General features: G+C 43.4%; 1 protein-coding gene across 2 annotated transcripts in view; it reads left to right on the forward strand.

Moving 5' to 3' along the window:
• Positions 1–16,693, forward strand: part of tbc1d30 (TBC1 domain family, member 30) — a 155,199-nt gene that overhangs the window by 95,649 nt on the left and 42,857 nt on the right. For both annotated transcript variants that reach the window (XM_068050470.1, XM_068050469.1), the window contains 4 exons: positions 2,041–2,226; positions 7,828–7,996; positions 13,480–13,648; positions 16,069–16,174. In XM_068050470.1, coding sequence (XP_067906571.1) covers positions 2,041–2,226; positions 7,828–7,996; positions 13,480–13,648; positions 16,069–16,174 — 630 coding nt within the window. The remainder of the gene's footprint in view (positions 1–2,040; positions 2,227–7,827; positions 7,997–13,479; positions 13,649–16,068; positions 16,175–16,693) is intronic.

Genomic DNA, 16,693 nt, shown 5'->3' on the forward strand with positions numbered 1-16,693 from the left:
CTTGTAGATGGTACACACTGCTGCTGCTGCGCGCCGATGGTGGAAGGAGTGAATGTTTATGGTGGTGGATGGGGGGCACTCATCCAGGCAGGTGCAGAGTATTCCATCACACTCTTGACTTGTGCCTTGTAGATGGTGGACGGGCATGAGTGCAGCTCCAACAACACTGAAGAAGCTCGACACAATCCAGGTACAAAGCAGCCTGCTTGATCGGCACCCCATTCACCCCTCTAAACATTCACTTCCTCTACCATCGGTGCACAGTGTGTACCATCTACAAGATGCACTGCAGCAACTCACCAATGCTCCTTCAACAGCACCTTTCAAACCTGCGGCTCTACTACCTAGAAGGACAGGGAAGCAATTTGCATGGAAACACCACCACCTGCAAGTTCCCCTCCAAACAATGGTGCAATGTGTGCTGTAGCACATGACGTAGCTCTGATGTAAATAATAGGGAAAATGTTAGAATCTATTATAAAGGATGTGATAGCTGGACACTTAGGAAATAATATGATTGGGCAGAGTCAACATGGATTTATGAAAGGGAAATCATTTTTATCAAACCTGTTGAAGGTTTTTGAGGATGTTACTTGTAGCATAGATAAAGGAGAACCAGTGGATGTGGTATATTTGGATTTTCAGAAGGCTTTTGATAAGGTCCCACACAGGAGGTTAGTAAACAAAATTTGAGCACATGGTATTTGGGGATAATATACTGGTATGGATTGAGAATTAGTTAACAGACAGAAAACAGAGACAAGGAATCAACGGGTCATTCTCAGGATGGCAGGCTGCTACTAGTGAGGTACTGCAAGGATCAGTGCTTGGACCACAGCTGTTCACAATCTATATAAATAATTTGGATGTGGGGACCGCATGTAATATTTTCAAATTTGCTGATGACACAAAACTAGGTAGGAATGTAAGTTGTGAGGAGGATGCAGGGAGGCTTCGAGGAGACCTGGAAAGGCTAAGTGAATGGGCAAGAACATGATAGATGGAATATAATGGGAATAAATGTGAAATTCTCCACTTTGGTAGAAAGACAAGAGTATTTCTTAAATGGTGAGAGGTTGGGAAGTGTTGATCTCCAAAGGGACCTGGGTATCCTTGGTTCATGAGTCACTAAAAGCTAGCATAGAGGTGCAACAAGCAATTAGGAAGGAAAATGGTATGATGGCCTTCATTGCAAGGGGTTTTGAGTACAGGAGTAAAGAAATCTTGCTGCAATTGTATACAGCCTTGGTGAGACCGCACCTGGAGTATTGTGTACAGTTTTGGTTTCCTCAACTAAGGAAGGATAAATTTGCCATGGAGGGAGTGCAAAGGAGGTACACCAGATTAATCCCTGGGATGGCGGGATTGTCTTATGAGGAGAGGTTGAGGAAACTGGGCCTGTATTCTACAGAGTTTTGAAGAATGAGAGGTGATCTCATTGAAGCTTACAAAATTCTTACAGGGCTTGACAGGGTGGATGTGGATAGGATGTTTCCTCTGGCTGGTGAGTCTCAGAATAAAGGGTAGGCCATTTAAGACTGAGATGAGGAGGAATTTCTTCTTTCAGAGGGTGGATAATCTTTGGAATTCTCTATCCCAGAGGGCTGTGGAAGCTTAATAATTGAGCATGCTTCAGACAGAAATCAATAGATATCTGGATACTAATGATATCAAGGGATATGGGGATAGCACGGGAAAGTGGCGTTGAGGTAGATGATCAACCATGATCTAATTGAATGGTGAATCATCTACTTCTGCTCCTGTGTTCCTATGTTAATGTTAACACATCTGCCCAATCTCATACATGTGTATAATGGTAGAAATTGAAAATTTATAAATGTCAACTCAATATTTTTCACTGTGCATTATTAAAAAAAAATCTACAAACGAGTTTACTAACAAAGCCTTTACAGATTTATTAACACTATTGTACAGAGTCAAATCAACGCTCATAAAATGACCATCGTTTTAAACCCCTGAAGATGAAGGTCTAGAATGTAGATAAAAGATTCACTTCTACTTATAATTGTTTATTTCAAGGATCTTCACAGAACCGGTTGCAGTTCTTACTGTGGGCAGGAGGCTGAGCAGGATCGTGTGGTGCTGAAGCGGGTCCTTCTTGCTTATGCTCGCTGGAACAAATTTGTAGGCTATTGCCAAGGTTTCAATGTACTTGCTGCACTCATATTGGAAGTGATGGAAGGGAATGAAGGAGATGCACTGAAGGTAAGGAGAACATGCTTGCTGGTGCCCAATTTGGGAATGAGGCCAATTAATGTAGTTAACGAGCTCATTGTGAGCTAGTTAAGTGGCAGTTTGGGATTTTGGTGGGGGCACACGGGTTGCATGCTGGATCAGGGACAGGCCAGGAGGAGGCAACACGGCGGGGAGTCAGTCATGGCTGCACCATTGAATCAGGTGGGCCCATAAAAAGGAAGGGCACTCAGCATTGGAACACAGGTGCCGTTGGATATATAGAGGTTGCAAGGAGAGTGATATGTACATGCTTGGGCACTGCAGGGGGTCATCACCCTCCTGGCATTGCGGGGGCATAAGAGGAGGGGGTTAGTCTTCCAGATATTATTGGGAGCGCAGCTGAGTGCAACAAAGGCAGCAGCTGGTAATGGGAGCACCAGTCTCAGATCTTGGGGCTAGTGGCGATGAGGATCAACATCCTCAGCAGCAGAGGCACAGCCCCCAGCATGAGGAGGACAGAGGAGAGGGACAAGGGGCAGGAAGGCAGTGGAGGCCATATCCTTAGCATAGGACCTACTGTTGAAGATGGAACTACTTGGACATGTTGGAGAGCCAGTGCTGCAGCAGACTGCACCTATCCAGGCAGATGGTCACAGAGATTTGTGCCTCGTTGCGGAAGACCTCACACCTCGCAGCACTGCTCGCCATGCCCTGCCAGTAGCTGTCAAAATCACCATGGCCTATAAAGTCTTTGCCTTTGGCTCCTTCTGGAGATCAGTTGTGGACCTTGGGGGCGGCTGCACACCACTGCATCTCACAGGTCACTGATGCCCTATTTGTGAGATATGGGCAGTAAATCCAATTTCAGACAGATAGGGCCTCACAGGCACACTGGACAGTGGCGTGCAACTGGCATCCACTCTAAACATCTCTGTAGCATCAGCACCACTGTGGTCCATGCTACAGAGTGTGGCATGCATTCTGTGCATGTCAACGCACTGATCCTGCATCCACTCCTAGTGCTGCCGCATTTGGCTCTCCATGAGGTTGGCCCTTCTCTCAATGGAGAATCTCATGCATTCAGAGTCCTGAGTCATGGTGGCGCACGAGCTGGATGGATACCTCCACTCTCAACCCATGACCCTGCACAGACTCAGGGAACCTCCTTTCCTGTGACTCCTGAGGCCCTGCATCTGTACCCAGCTGAGCATGGCTATGTCTGTCCTCCATCCTCTGAGGGAGATTGCCTACAGCGGCCTCTGCCTCGCTTACCTCCTCCTGCTCACTCATGACGTGCTCTTCTCCCAGTGCCACTCCATCAGCAGTCAGCAGTGTGTCCGTACACGGACACCAGTATCTGTGGTAAAAATTTTGAGGTCCGTGACTGGTAATTTCAGGGATGAGAAATTTCCCATTGGCTTCTTTTCCCAGACCAGTCTGACTTTAAATAAATTGCAGCCATCAGTTTCACAGCTGACAACTGGGAGCGGGGACAGCAGTTTCTGAACTTCGGAAATGTTTGCAGTTTCCTGGCAGGTTCTAATTTTTTTTTAAAAGCCCGCTGGGAAACCACCAACTTGTCTGATGTTCGGAAGCGCTGTTCCCACTCCCAGCACCTGTCAGTTGTGAAACGGACGGCTGCGATTTTTAAAAACACTGGCCAACCACAAAGCTGAGAGTTCCCACTCTCTGCAACTTTTTTTTATTCTTTCAAGGGATGTGGATGTCACTGGCAAGGCCAGCATTTCTTGCCCATGCCTAATTGCCCTTGAGCAGGTGGTGGTGAGCCACCTACAACTGAGTGGCTTGCTATGCCGTTTCAGAGGGCAGTTAGGAGTCAACCACATTGCTGTGGGTCTGGAGTCACTTGTAGGCCAGACCAGGTAAGAGCGGCAGATTTCCTTCTCTAAAGGACATTGGTAAACCAGCTGGGTTTTTTCAACAATCGATGATGGCTTCGTGGCACCATTACTGACACGAGCTTGCAATTCCAGATTTTTATTAATTAATTGAATTTAAATTCCACCAGCTGCCATGGTGGGACTTGAACCCATGCCCCCAGGGCATTAGCCTGAGTCTCTGGATTACTAGTTCAGTGACATTACCAATACGTCACCGTCTCGCCGCGAAGGGGGGGGAAGCAGAGAGAGCGAGAGAGGGGGGAAAGAGCGAGGGGGGGCGAGAGGGAGAGAAAGGGGGAGAGAGAGCGGGTGACAGAGAGGGGGGGGAGGGGAGAGAGAGAAGGGAGAGAGAGAGGAAGACAGAGGGGGAGCAGGGTGAGAGAGGGAGGATAGAGGGAGAGAGCGGGGGATAGAGAGAGGAGAGAGAAGGACAGAGAAAGAGAGGGGGGAGGAGAGAGAAGAGGGGGAGATGGGAGTGAGAGAGGGGGGAGAGACATGAACACAGGGAGGGGAGAGAAAGAGGGTTGAGAGATGGAGGGAGAAAAGAGGGGGAGATGGAGGGAGAGAGAGGGAGAGATTAAGAGAGGGAGAGAGAGAGGGGCATAGAGATTGACACAAAGATGGGGGGAGAGAAAGAGATCAAGATCACTCCTGGCAGATGGATTCTCCGCATCGCTACATCAAGTTTGTGGGCAGACATTGACTACTTGTGCAAGCAAAAACAATGCCAGGTATCTCACTAAATATGGAGAAATGCATATTAAATCAGACTGTGTTTTGATGGTATTAGGATGGCTATACACTTTATATACAGATTAATTGCCCCCATGTTCGTGGCTGAGTCAATAATTTTGTCAACTGTCCCTGGTGCAACATGTTGGTGCCTATTCCTGCATCCCATGTAATCGCACATGAAGAGACACCGAGGTGAGTGCATCTGCACTGGTGGAAGTTGTGCTTGTAAGATGTGCCGGTTCTTGCTGTGATGTCTCTGTTTCTTGCGAGTGGCCTGGTGCCATTGCAGAACTTTGACTTTCCCCCTTCACCTCAGAATCTGTGGGAGACCCAAGAAGAGAACATGAGAACTAGCCTTTGAGAGCAGAAGCCACTGTAATGTTGAAGCTTTGCAATGCAGCTGAGCCTTTGGCATGCAGTCAGAGTGCACTCCATCCACTTCATCTGCTGATTGCAATATCTTTTCACCCTATCCACCAAGAATTCGCATCTCTCCTTCTGCCTATGACCCACCCTTGTGACCTCCATGGTTTCCTCCTCCATGGCAGTCACAATGTGGACATGGGCCACTCCTCCTCTTGTCAGAGCCCTTAGGCATTGTGAGCCCTTTTCTCCAGCAAGGACAAAAAAGAGAGAGTGAGATGAGGCACTGCTGCTCTCTGTGGCAAATGCCACTGGCTCATTGACATAGGAGGCTGCACGTGTCAGTGCTGGCAGGTCCTCAACTGTGCTATGGCTCTGAGTCTTGTTGAGGGGTCAGCAAGTACCCTGGGCACTCACCCCTCCCATGTTCAGGAGCAGCCTTGTGCCCTCAGCCTCCTCAGCTGGAGTGTCTGCTGGAGGTTGAACACCCAGAGGCCTGTTATCAGGGTCTGGCGTTGCACTCACCTTGCCAGAGTGAATAAGGTCATTGAATCTCTTACAGCATTGGACATAGTTCCTCCATACCACACTTCAGCTGCTGATGGTCTGAGCCACCTGGTATGGGGTGGTGACCTTCTGCCACCTTCCGAAAGAGGATCTCTCTCCTCTCCGTCATTGCCTCCATAAGGACCTCGAGGTCGGCATCGGAGAATTGAGGGGCAGCCTTGCCCTGGATGCCAGCCCTCTGGTGCATCCATTCTTTCTGTGAAACAGCAGCCATTGGTGTGTTTAAATGGGGCCTGTCTTCTTCAGTCCTGCCTCCATTCTCACTCCTGCAGCCGCTAATTGGCTGGAAAGTCGCCCTCCATCCAATTAGTAGACCACCTCTGCCAAAATTGTGGGCTGTGACTATTTCGCAACACCCCCCCCCCCCCACCCCAGAGTGGGATCGGGACCCAAAAACAGTCCCGAGGTCAGTTTCTCGACCCTCGTAGGAAGATTCTGCTGTTAATTTCAAAAAGGAAGCATACATGTCTGTAGTTCAAAAGCAGGTTCAAGAAAGTTCAGCTTTTGAAGTTAAACCGGCCTCAGTAATCTTTGTACCACCATTCCCACTTTAGTCATTGAAAGCTAGGAATAAAATGTGGCAACTCCTCAGCTCTTCTTCAGATTATGTCATCGGATAATTTATACTTACTTGAGAGTGCAGTCAGGGCCTCAGTTTAACATCTCACTTGAAAGATGGCACCTCTGATAGTGCAGCACTCGGTACCACATGAAAGTGTCAGCTTACACTAGTTGCTCAAGACTCTGAATGGGGCTTGAACCTTGACCTTCTGACTTGGAAGCAACAGTGCTACCACTGAGACAAGGCTGATACCTCAGTATCTATTCATTAGAAAAACACCACTGTTGACCAGAGAACAGTGTATCATGAATGTACTTGAGTACATGCACAGAACTGTGCCTTCCTGAACTTCATACAGGGCAAACGGTAAAAACATGAATGTTGTTTGGATTGCTGTGAAAATAGAGCCAACATTGTATCCTTCAGTGTAGCATAAACATGGCACCAACAGATGTTTATCCTTTTCCTGTCTCTCTTTTATCTTATCCTTTTCTTCTCTTCCTTATCTCTTTTCTTTCCTTTTTCTATGACCTTTCTCAGTAAATATTTATCGATATTTCATTAACAATACAGTAAGATAAACTGAATCATGGGCTGAGTTTTACCAGCCCCCCAATGTCGGGGGTCGTGACGGGGTAGCCCGGAAAATACCTCCGGAGATCCGAGGCAGAACACTGCTGGGGAGGGGGAAGGAGTGAAGTTTACAGGGTGGGAGGGGTTAGCAGAGAAAACTCTTCCTATTGGTTGCGGGAATGATGGGAAGGGGTTGAGGTTCAAAGGTAATGAAGTTCAGGGGGAAAAGTTTGAGAACTGAAAAAAGTATTTTTTTGGGGAGAGGGCAATTTACATATTTATTACTCATTGGGGATGTGGGAGAGGGAACTGAGAATGTGAATAAATGTCTATCTTTATTTTTTGGCATTCTGTCACTTTAAAAATTTTAAAGAGTCTGAAGAGCTTGAAGCCCTTTAAAAATGGTGCTACCACCTGCGCAGTGGCGCCAGATGCCATTGCCAATGATGGAGCGTCCGCCCCCTCTACGTCCTCGGGGGCGGACGTTCTGCCCCCTCCATGTAAATAAGCCGCCGAACTAAATATCGCGGCGGCTCAGTGGCGCAGATCTCTTGCGTGCGCCATGCCGTTTTTGAAGATCGGTGGCAAGCGTCAAAAATTCAACACCATGTATATATCTTCTAGGAATTTCAGTTTTTATTGATAATTGTGAGTGTTAATTTTCTCCTTTAATTCATAATGGTGTTATAAGATTCATACTTGGAATTTTACGTATACAACCATATAACATACTAAACTTTACCGCAGCTTTGCAGAAGCATGATGATGTGCTCTTTTATTTAAATTCCAGTCCATTTATTCTCTAATCATGCATTGTGCTGACAATATGTGACAAATTTTATATAAGATGGCAACATTTATATGTGTTATATTGTCTTCATAGATTAATGCATGTCATCCTGCTCTCTTTTGTCTTTCTTTAATATATAGGTAATGATTTACTTGATTGACAAAGTACTCCCTGAGAGTTATTTTGCCAATAATCTACGTGCATTATCAGTGGATATGGCTGTCTTTCGAGATCTTCTGCGGATAAAACTACCTGAGCTCTCTCAGTACCTTGATAATCTCCAAAAAGGTGCCAACAAGGAAAGTGCAGGTAAGTTGCTTTGAGTTTTAATATAAGCAATTTCTCTTTATGGGTGAGTTTTCTCTCTCCACTGTGCTCAAGTCTTGTTTATCGTATCCATATTTTGATGAAATATTTTATGCTGAGAAAGGGATTTATTTTGGGTACTAGCAAATCAGGTTCAGGATATACTGATATATGGAGAATTACATAGAATGTGCAGCACAGAAATAGGCCATTCGGACCAAATTGGCCCATTTTGGTGTTCATGTTCCACCCTTCTATGGGCCACCCACCAAGGCTATGGGCCAAGTGCAGGAATATGGGATTAGAATAGTTGGGTGCTGGATGGCTGGCACAGACACGATGGGCCGAAGGGTGTGTTTCTGTGCTGTATAACTCTATGACTCTCTATGACTCTATCTTGCTTCAGCTAACCCAGTCAAAACATCCTTATATTCCTTTTGTGTTTATCTAGCTTTCCCTTGAATGCATCTATACTATTCACCTCAACTCCCCCTTGTGGTAGCGAGTTCCACATTCTAACCACTTCTGAATTCCCTATTAGATTTATTTTTTTTTAAATTTATGATCCCTATATTTGGTGTCCCCCGCAAGTGGAAAAATCTTCTCTACATCTACCCTATCAAACCCTGTCATAATCTTAAAGACAACTATCAGGTCAGCCCCTCAGCTGTCTCTTCTAGAGAAAAGATAAGAGTAAGACTTCCTCTACTCAGCCCCAATAGCATATCTTGAATCACAACATCGGAAGAACATTATATACGGTGCACCTGTATTCATTTTTCCATTTTCCAGGCTGGCATCCTTATGAAAGATTTGAGCTTACCAATTTTTGCCAAATGTAGGCAGTGCTGTACTTTGGATCTGCATTTATTGGTAACTAGGTCAACATTTCTCAAACTCACTTCACCAAAGATCTTCTAGATTAAAGAAGGAGACTTTCATCCAGCTGCTAGGGATTCAAACTGAAGTTGCAGAGGTGAAAAAAGCAGTGTCCTAATCTACTTTATTACCCCCACTCTGCACTCTTATACTGGACTTGAAGTGTTCATTGATCCTTCTAAATGTCATTTCAAACTCAACAGTGGGAATTTCAGAGCTGATATGCTAAGTTATACATTTGTCAAAAAGATGGGCTGGATTTTAACAAGCCCTTAATGTCGTGTTCCTTGGCGGGGCTGTGACCTGAAGATGGCTCTGGATGAGGCCTGCCACGGACCTCGAAGCCCAATCTGCCTGGTGGAGAGGCTCCATGGCAGCAATCCCCCCCACCCCCCCCCCCCCCACCACCACTGGGTGATGGGACCACATTTTAAATATGCAAATCAATAAAAGTAATACATTTAACTACACTTACCTGAGATCTTGAGGGCCCGCTGCGATCTTCGGCACGGCAGCCGGCATTCCCACGCCTGCAGATCCCCGTTCAGGGAAACAAGGCGCCACACCAGTGGGGATGGGGGAGGAGGTAAGTTTATCAGTGCAGTGGGGGAGGGGTGATAGGGTCAAATACACGTAATGGGTGTAGGGGATGGTGGGAAGGATTGAACCTTAAACTTTGTGCTGTTTTGGGGCGGATGGTCAAATGTTAAAGGTAAGTGTTCTGGGGTGGAAAGGGCAAATAGAGCTGGATTTTATGTCGGGCGTACGGGAGCTGGCCACCGCCCGGCCCGGGGATCCAACCTGCATTTTACAGGACCCCAGGCTTTAATTGTTCCAAGGCGGAACTTCCACCTGCTTGAGGAAGGAAGTCCCACCTCATTGAGCTGCTGGCCAATTATTGGGCCGGCAGCTCTTAGTCCCAGCAGCGCCACAGGGAGCGGTGGCCACTGCTGAGACTGTAGCCTAGAAAAGACCATGGAGCCAAGAGTCCAGGTAAGTTAGGGTTGCCTCACCGGGCTAATCGGTTGCTCCTCGGCAAGGCAATGATGGTCGTTTGGGGGGAAGGGGGGGTGTCTCTGGTCCTGGGGGCGGTTGGGGAAGCGGTGGCGGCCCTCAATCGGGCACCCAGCGCTCATTTGTCTGGGCTACCCCACGGTGCGCTGAGAGGCTGACAGGTTTCACTGGGCAGCCTTTTACGTCCCACGGACGCTTGCTTGCCACGGTAAAATCCCCATGGAGGTGGACGAAGGCCCTTAAGTGACCGTTAAGTGGCCACTTAAGGGCCTTGATTGGCCTTGGGTGGGTGGCCTGTTTCTTGCCCCCCTGGCCCATGTAAAGTGGGGCGGAGGTGGGAGTGGGTCGGGAATGCCTCCTGGAGCCTCCCGCTCAATTTTACGCCACCCCCCTGCCACCATCTGGCTTGCTGGGGTGCCATAAAATTCCGGCCATAGTTACTGTAATTGTTATTGTGGGGGAAGGAGATGGTGGGAAAGGGGGCATAAGAAATTTATTTATTTAGTTTTGCACAGGCAGCTGAAGCCATTGCCAGCCATGGACAGCCCGCCCCCTTCATGGGCCGCCATTTTTTCAGCTTGCCACCCAGCCTGTATTAATTTAGGTGAATAAATCTGCTATATCACTCTTTTTGTTGCATGGCATTGTTGCACTTCCTTTTGATTGAACTGATTGGAATTTCTAGATGATGTTATACTTTTAATTGGGGAATCATTGTTTTAAGCACAAATATTCCACCGTTATTATTTAATTTCAATAAATGGAACTTATGCTTTATTTCAATAACTATGGCTTCATCAAATATGTCATGGTAAGCCCACTGGTATTCAGTTTTAATGCAAAAACTTATGGAATTGAAAAATGCTATCCCTAGAACATGAGTAAAAATCCTGAAATTCTGTGTAAATATATTAGAATTTGATTTATCTGTGGCTCTGAAAACTACACTCCCTACTTCCAGTCAAGGATCCTAAATTAATTTGGACATCTGTTGCTATAATAACAGTATTGATTCTCCATATCCAATACACATGATCCATCTGCTACATAAACATGGATGTTTATCTGAAGCAATCCATTCATACTTAACAGTCAAGATTTGAATGGAATTGTTGGTCCCATTTATATTTAATAAATTAATATCTTAATACTGCCTCTTGCTTCACAATTGCAATATTTTAGTCATTTTGAGAGACAATCCAAACTACATGTTTGATACTTTCCATCTTTTGAGTCTAGGATTATTCAAAGATGATTGTGTTAATATTATATCTGAAACAATTCTTCTCCCTTTAGTGCTGTAGATCTTCTATATTCAGGTACTTTAAGGGTTTAATACCACACTGTATCTAATTAAAACATTATTAACAGCCATTCTTCTCAAATGGCATTCAACTAATTTTGAAAACAGTTATTTTCTGCGATCAAATCCAATTGTATCTATATAGTCCTACTAGTTCACTGACTCAGCAGCAAAAATGGCTTTTTATAGCAATTTTTTAAAATTAAAAATTGGACAAACAAATGTCATCCTAGGGAACAGTGTAAGAGAACATTTATGCCACTTGTACAGCCAATCTTCATAGCTCACTAATAACTGCTGTACAGCAGCAGAAACCTCACCATTCCACTGAGTTCTATTATGCATCCTCCAGTTCTGCAATTAATCAGTGATATGATGTAGGACCTATGCAAAATAGATCATGAAACTGATTCATTGCAATATTGTCTCTCTTTTCTCATGTTTCTTTATATTTTGCTGTTACTTCTCTGCTATTTTCTACAGTCAAACTGTTACAATATTAACCATCGTAAACAACTTTTAACCATTTTCTGGCAAGATCTGAGACTGTATTTTCCTCTATTCACTCGTTTTATTGAAAAGCATAAATTTAAAAGGGAGAGCACTACTTTATACTCACCTCTACCTTCTCATTATAGTTAGTGAATGGAAGACAGTATAGGCACTAGTGTCCTTGTTCTTTTCATTTCAGTGCCCCATTGCAGTCTCAAATTATAATCAAAATGGTATTAAATATCTTTAAATGTACTTAAGCAAATGGCATGGTACAGGTACATTTGATTGACTCAGTATATATTGCACTTTTTCCCTATTATGTAAACTCCTAATTTATTCAATAATTGATCATTCTTAATGATCAAGTTCTTAATTTTCAAATCATTTATTACACAGAATTGTTAACTCTAACATCTCTTTGGTTTATTTCTGGCTTTTTGTTTTCTGTGTGTATGAATCAGGTGGACAGACTTGGCGCAGTTACTAGGCAAACAATGTGAAGAAGCTGAATCACGCTCTGATTAATGGGGGGGGGGGGGTTTCTCCTCATATTCAGCTTTTCAATAACTGTCAGTATGTACTTTAAAAAAAAAAATGGGAACAAAAAATATTCACGTTAATTGTAATTTATAAATAAAATTATTTCAGTTGTTTTTAAGATAAACTTAGATTTCTGAATTTCTTTAAAGTTTTAAAATTAAATGCAGTTTTTATTACCAGAGTAAGTACTTCTGGACTATCATGAAATGTTTACACCATGGGCTGAATTTTCATTCCAGGTTCGGGAACCCGATGCCTGGAACATTTCTGGGTCCCACCATACACCATGTCAGCGTTAGTGGCACAACACAGTTTTCAAAGTGTCAGCCACTAATTGGTCCAGAGCCGAGTTCGCCATCCATTTTGGGGCATCGGGCAGAAGACAGGAACTAAGCACGGAGGGATGATTTAAAAGGCAAACGGCAGACATGACTGCTCTTGGCATTGGCTTTGGAAATGGATGAGCAGGGAGAGCAGAGGGACAGTGGTTGTTGGGGCAGCCATCCCCAGGTAGCCCCATGTTTTTTTGTGGCCTCCCTTGAGGCCCTGATGGAGGCTGTGGCGGTCAGGAGAGCTGTACTCATCCCTCTATCTGGAAGAAGAGCTCCAGCAAGCAGGACCAAGCAGGCATGGCTAGAGGTGGCCAGGGATGCCAGCAGCCTTATGTTACTCTCAAGAGTCCAAATACTCTTTGCTCACAAAGTCAAGCCTCCCAGCTCTAGCGATGGTAGCGCTGTGCCACTGCATGAGCAACTGAGTTTAAATCTCCCCTTTTATACAACATTTTCATACTGCTGTCATGAGCACTAATGGCTCCCCGCTGTCTTCCCAATAGCTATGCTCAAACATGTCCCAAACTCTCTGTGTTCCCCATGTTTGCCATTTGAAAATTGCTAACTGTTGCTCCCCATACTCCTAAGCCTCACGATGAGCTCGACAAGCAATTAATTGGAGGCGTGCGGGTTGGTGTCTCCCACTCCCACACTCCCTTTGAAAATCTAAATGCGTCACTGAGGCATCGGGAACCAGTGACTCCTTCTGAGTGCCCGATTTTCCAGGACCATCCACACCCAATCTTGCCCCCCTGGGCGATTGAAAATTCAGGCCCATACTTCTATCCCTTAAAGTTCAAGCGATATTGCCTTGGCAAATAGATAGTCACCTTTCAATACTTAATGTGTGAATATAAAACTTTGCCTTAACTGTGATTACACATTTGTTTTTCTGTTCAAACTACTCTATTTTCTTTTGACAGGTAGTTACGAGCCTCCCCTGACCAATGTGTTCACCATGCAGTGGTTCCTAACATTATTTGCTACATGCCTTCCTAATCACACAGTGCTACGAATCTGGGACTCTGTGTTCTTTGAAGGATCTGAGGTGATCTTACGAGTAGCCCTGGCAATCTGGGCTAAACTTGGAGAGTAAGTTGTAGGCTATAATCAATTTTGTGCTTTTCATTTGTTCAGTCTGGGTAGAGTGCAAGAAAGATGTACTAAATTTAAGATTTGTGGAAACATAATTTTCCCCCTCTGTCTTCTCTTCCTCTCCTTCCCCGCGTGGAAACGTCCACTTTGCCCCTCTGCCATCTCCCTCCCTTCCTCCCTTGGAAATATTTTTTCCCCGCTGTCTCTCTTCACTCCCAATCAATTTCAAATATCTAATGACTAACAAATTCTGTATTTTATCTCATGTTTATTCATTTTTGATTTCAGTCAAAAATGAAATGCTATACCAGGAAATAAGCCATGGCTGAGAGAATTTAAACCAACATTGAAAGGATGAGTACATTCAACGACAAATATAAATTATGTTGATCTACTTTAATCTGACTTGAAACAGCAACATAAAGGTTATTGTGATCTTTCAACATCCAAGAATAAAAAAAAACACTCCGCCGTCACCAGCTTTCAATTTGTGTTGTTTTTTTTTTGGATGGTGTGGAGAGGTTGGGTTGCTTTTTTAATTGAAACACGATAACATTTGAGAAATCCATTTCATCCTTTTTTTTGGTGTGAGGGTTGACTAAAGTAGCAGCTGTTTAATTTCTAGAGCTTGAACTAAAGGCAAAAGAGCTACAAGGAAACGAGGCAGCCCTACTCATTTCCCATTTTGTTCTGTCAACACTGGAAACATATTTGGCTAGAACTAATGACTTAAGCGACTTTTATTGATTTAATATGAATCAAAGTAAAGCAAAAAAATGTTGAAAATCTCTGTTACCAATGAAGTATTTTGCTTAAAAATCTCATGCAATTATAGGAAATATCATTTATACTGTAAATTAAGGATATCAATAACATCCAAGAAATTAATTCTGCACTGGCTTTCAGTATCAGTAAAAATTTTAATTACCATCTATTTGTAATATTAGTCAGTTACCTAGATTGCTGACAAACCGTTATCCTACAGACTTCATGTTTCTGATGAGGAGAGTATTATACAGGAGAGAGATTACGCAGTGCAGCAGCCCACATTAGCATGACCTAGATTCAAGCTAAATGAAGCTTGCAGAATACAAAAATACACTTTTTATTAAGTTTTTCTCGTTTTTTTTTCTTTCTCTCTTTTTAAGCTGCATTTCCCTACAAATTTCCATTTATGAAAATTATCATTGACCTATTTGAAACATGCAAATACTGCAATAATTTGTCAGAATGTTAGGAGTCATTTTCTCACTGGCTATATGTTTCAATTTCTAACGTGTGATGATGACAATTTGGTAGTTTAGAGTACGAGCAACATTATGGGGAAAAAAATCTTCGAATGAAAATTTGCCAAACCATTAGTAATAGAAGTGTGGTGGAGGGAAAAGAAGAGGTAGAATGCCCTCATGTGGGGAAGGATCCTTAAAATACTTTTGTCCCTTTTAATTTTATTACTAAATTCCAATTACTGTGGAGGAAACATATCTTCTAATTGCCACTGCTAGATGTGGTCATTCTTCTTGGCTTCCCAGCAGTTTAATGGTGGTGGGCCAGAGTACACTGGAAGACCATTGGATTGAATGCTAAGATCCAATTTTCAAATGCAAAAAAGTACTGTTTTTGTTTTGTGATGCACTCATATTATTGGCATCAGCAGTAGCACTCATACATTATTTTTAACAATAACTGGAAATGGTAATTCTCGTCAGTGTACAACCCAAATATAGTGACAACCACCTGGTTTTTGATAACTGAGTGTAACGATCCATTAATAAGTTGCATAGAATCTTACAGCACAGAAGGAGGCCATTCAGCCCTTCATGCCTTTGCCAGCTCTTTGAAAGAGCTGTCTAATTAGTCCCACTCTCCTGCTCTTTTCCCCATAAACCTGAACATTCATATCTTTCCTGTTCTGACTACCCCTGGCCCGTTGGTACAGTAGAAACCTGTTATAGTTTACAACTGAAAAGATTAAATCTCCTTTTCCTAGAGATAATCTAAGGCAGAGTTAAGATAGATTAAAGGATTAATCAAGTTAGGGAATGTTCTCAAACTCCTTGTGATTTTTTCAAAAGTATTTAGTTTTGTAGAATAGCTTTATTAAGCTATCATTATTTGTTAATGTATTATTTTCCTTTCATAGCCCTCAAGCTTGTTCTTTGACTAAGGGCAAGACTGGGTGACTGCATGAATCTCTGTAGATTCTGCAAATCCCAATCTCTGTCTGCTGGTAGGTGCCCTGCTGATTTTCCATCACTAAGGCAGCAAGCATCCACTTGATGCTATTTGTGCCAAGCCAGCTGAGACTGGCAGTGCGTTGTACATGTGGAAACAAAGCAAATATATACCATGGAAATATTATCAAAGAGCTTTTTTACAGTAAATATAATGACAGCCATTTTTTTTTATCTGAACAGAAGAATCGAAAGCTGCCAAAGTGCAGATGAATTCTACAGCACCATGGGAAAACTGACTCAAGAGATGCTGGAGGATAGTCTGATTGACTGCAATGAGCTCATGCAGGTCAGTAATTTGGCTCCTATTTATGGGGGAGAATTCCTCCAGTCACTATTTGTAGCAACATTATATCAAGCTTTCATGAAGATTTCCTGTTTGCAATTTTTACAGCAACTGTAGATACTTTCCAAAGGAACATGTTAACCATTTCATGGCAAGTACCAAACAGAGAATATCATCATGAATATATTTGCATACACTTATCAACCAGAGGAATTCTAAACCCGTGCTATAGTTTCAGATGTTTGTCATAAGGAGATATCAAGTAATGGGTGTCCTTCAGGATGTTCAGAAAGAAATTGCTATTCTACTAGCATCAATTTTTAAATAGTTTGAAGAGGATCTGTCAGAATCATTATCAGATTTATTATCTGATAACTATTAACAGACCAATAAGCCTGACATCAGTCATTGGGAAAATGCTGGAATCTATTATCATGGAAGTCTTAACAATGCACTTAGAAAATCATAGTGTGATCAGATAGAATCAACATGGTTTTATAAAAGGGAAATGGTGTTTGACAA

This window comes from Heterodontus francisci, chromosome 18, assembly GCF_036365525.1.
Source record: "Heterodontus francisci isolate sHetFra1 chromosome 18, sHetFra1.hap1, whole genome shotgun sequence".
Lineage (NCBI taxonomy): Eukaryota > Metazoa > Chordata > Chondrichthyes > Heterodontiformes > Heterodontidae > Heterodontus > Heterodontus francisci.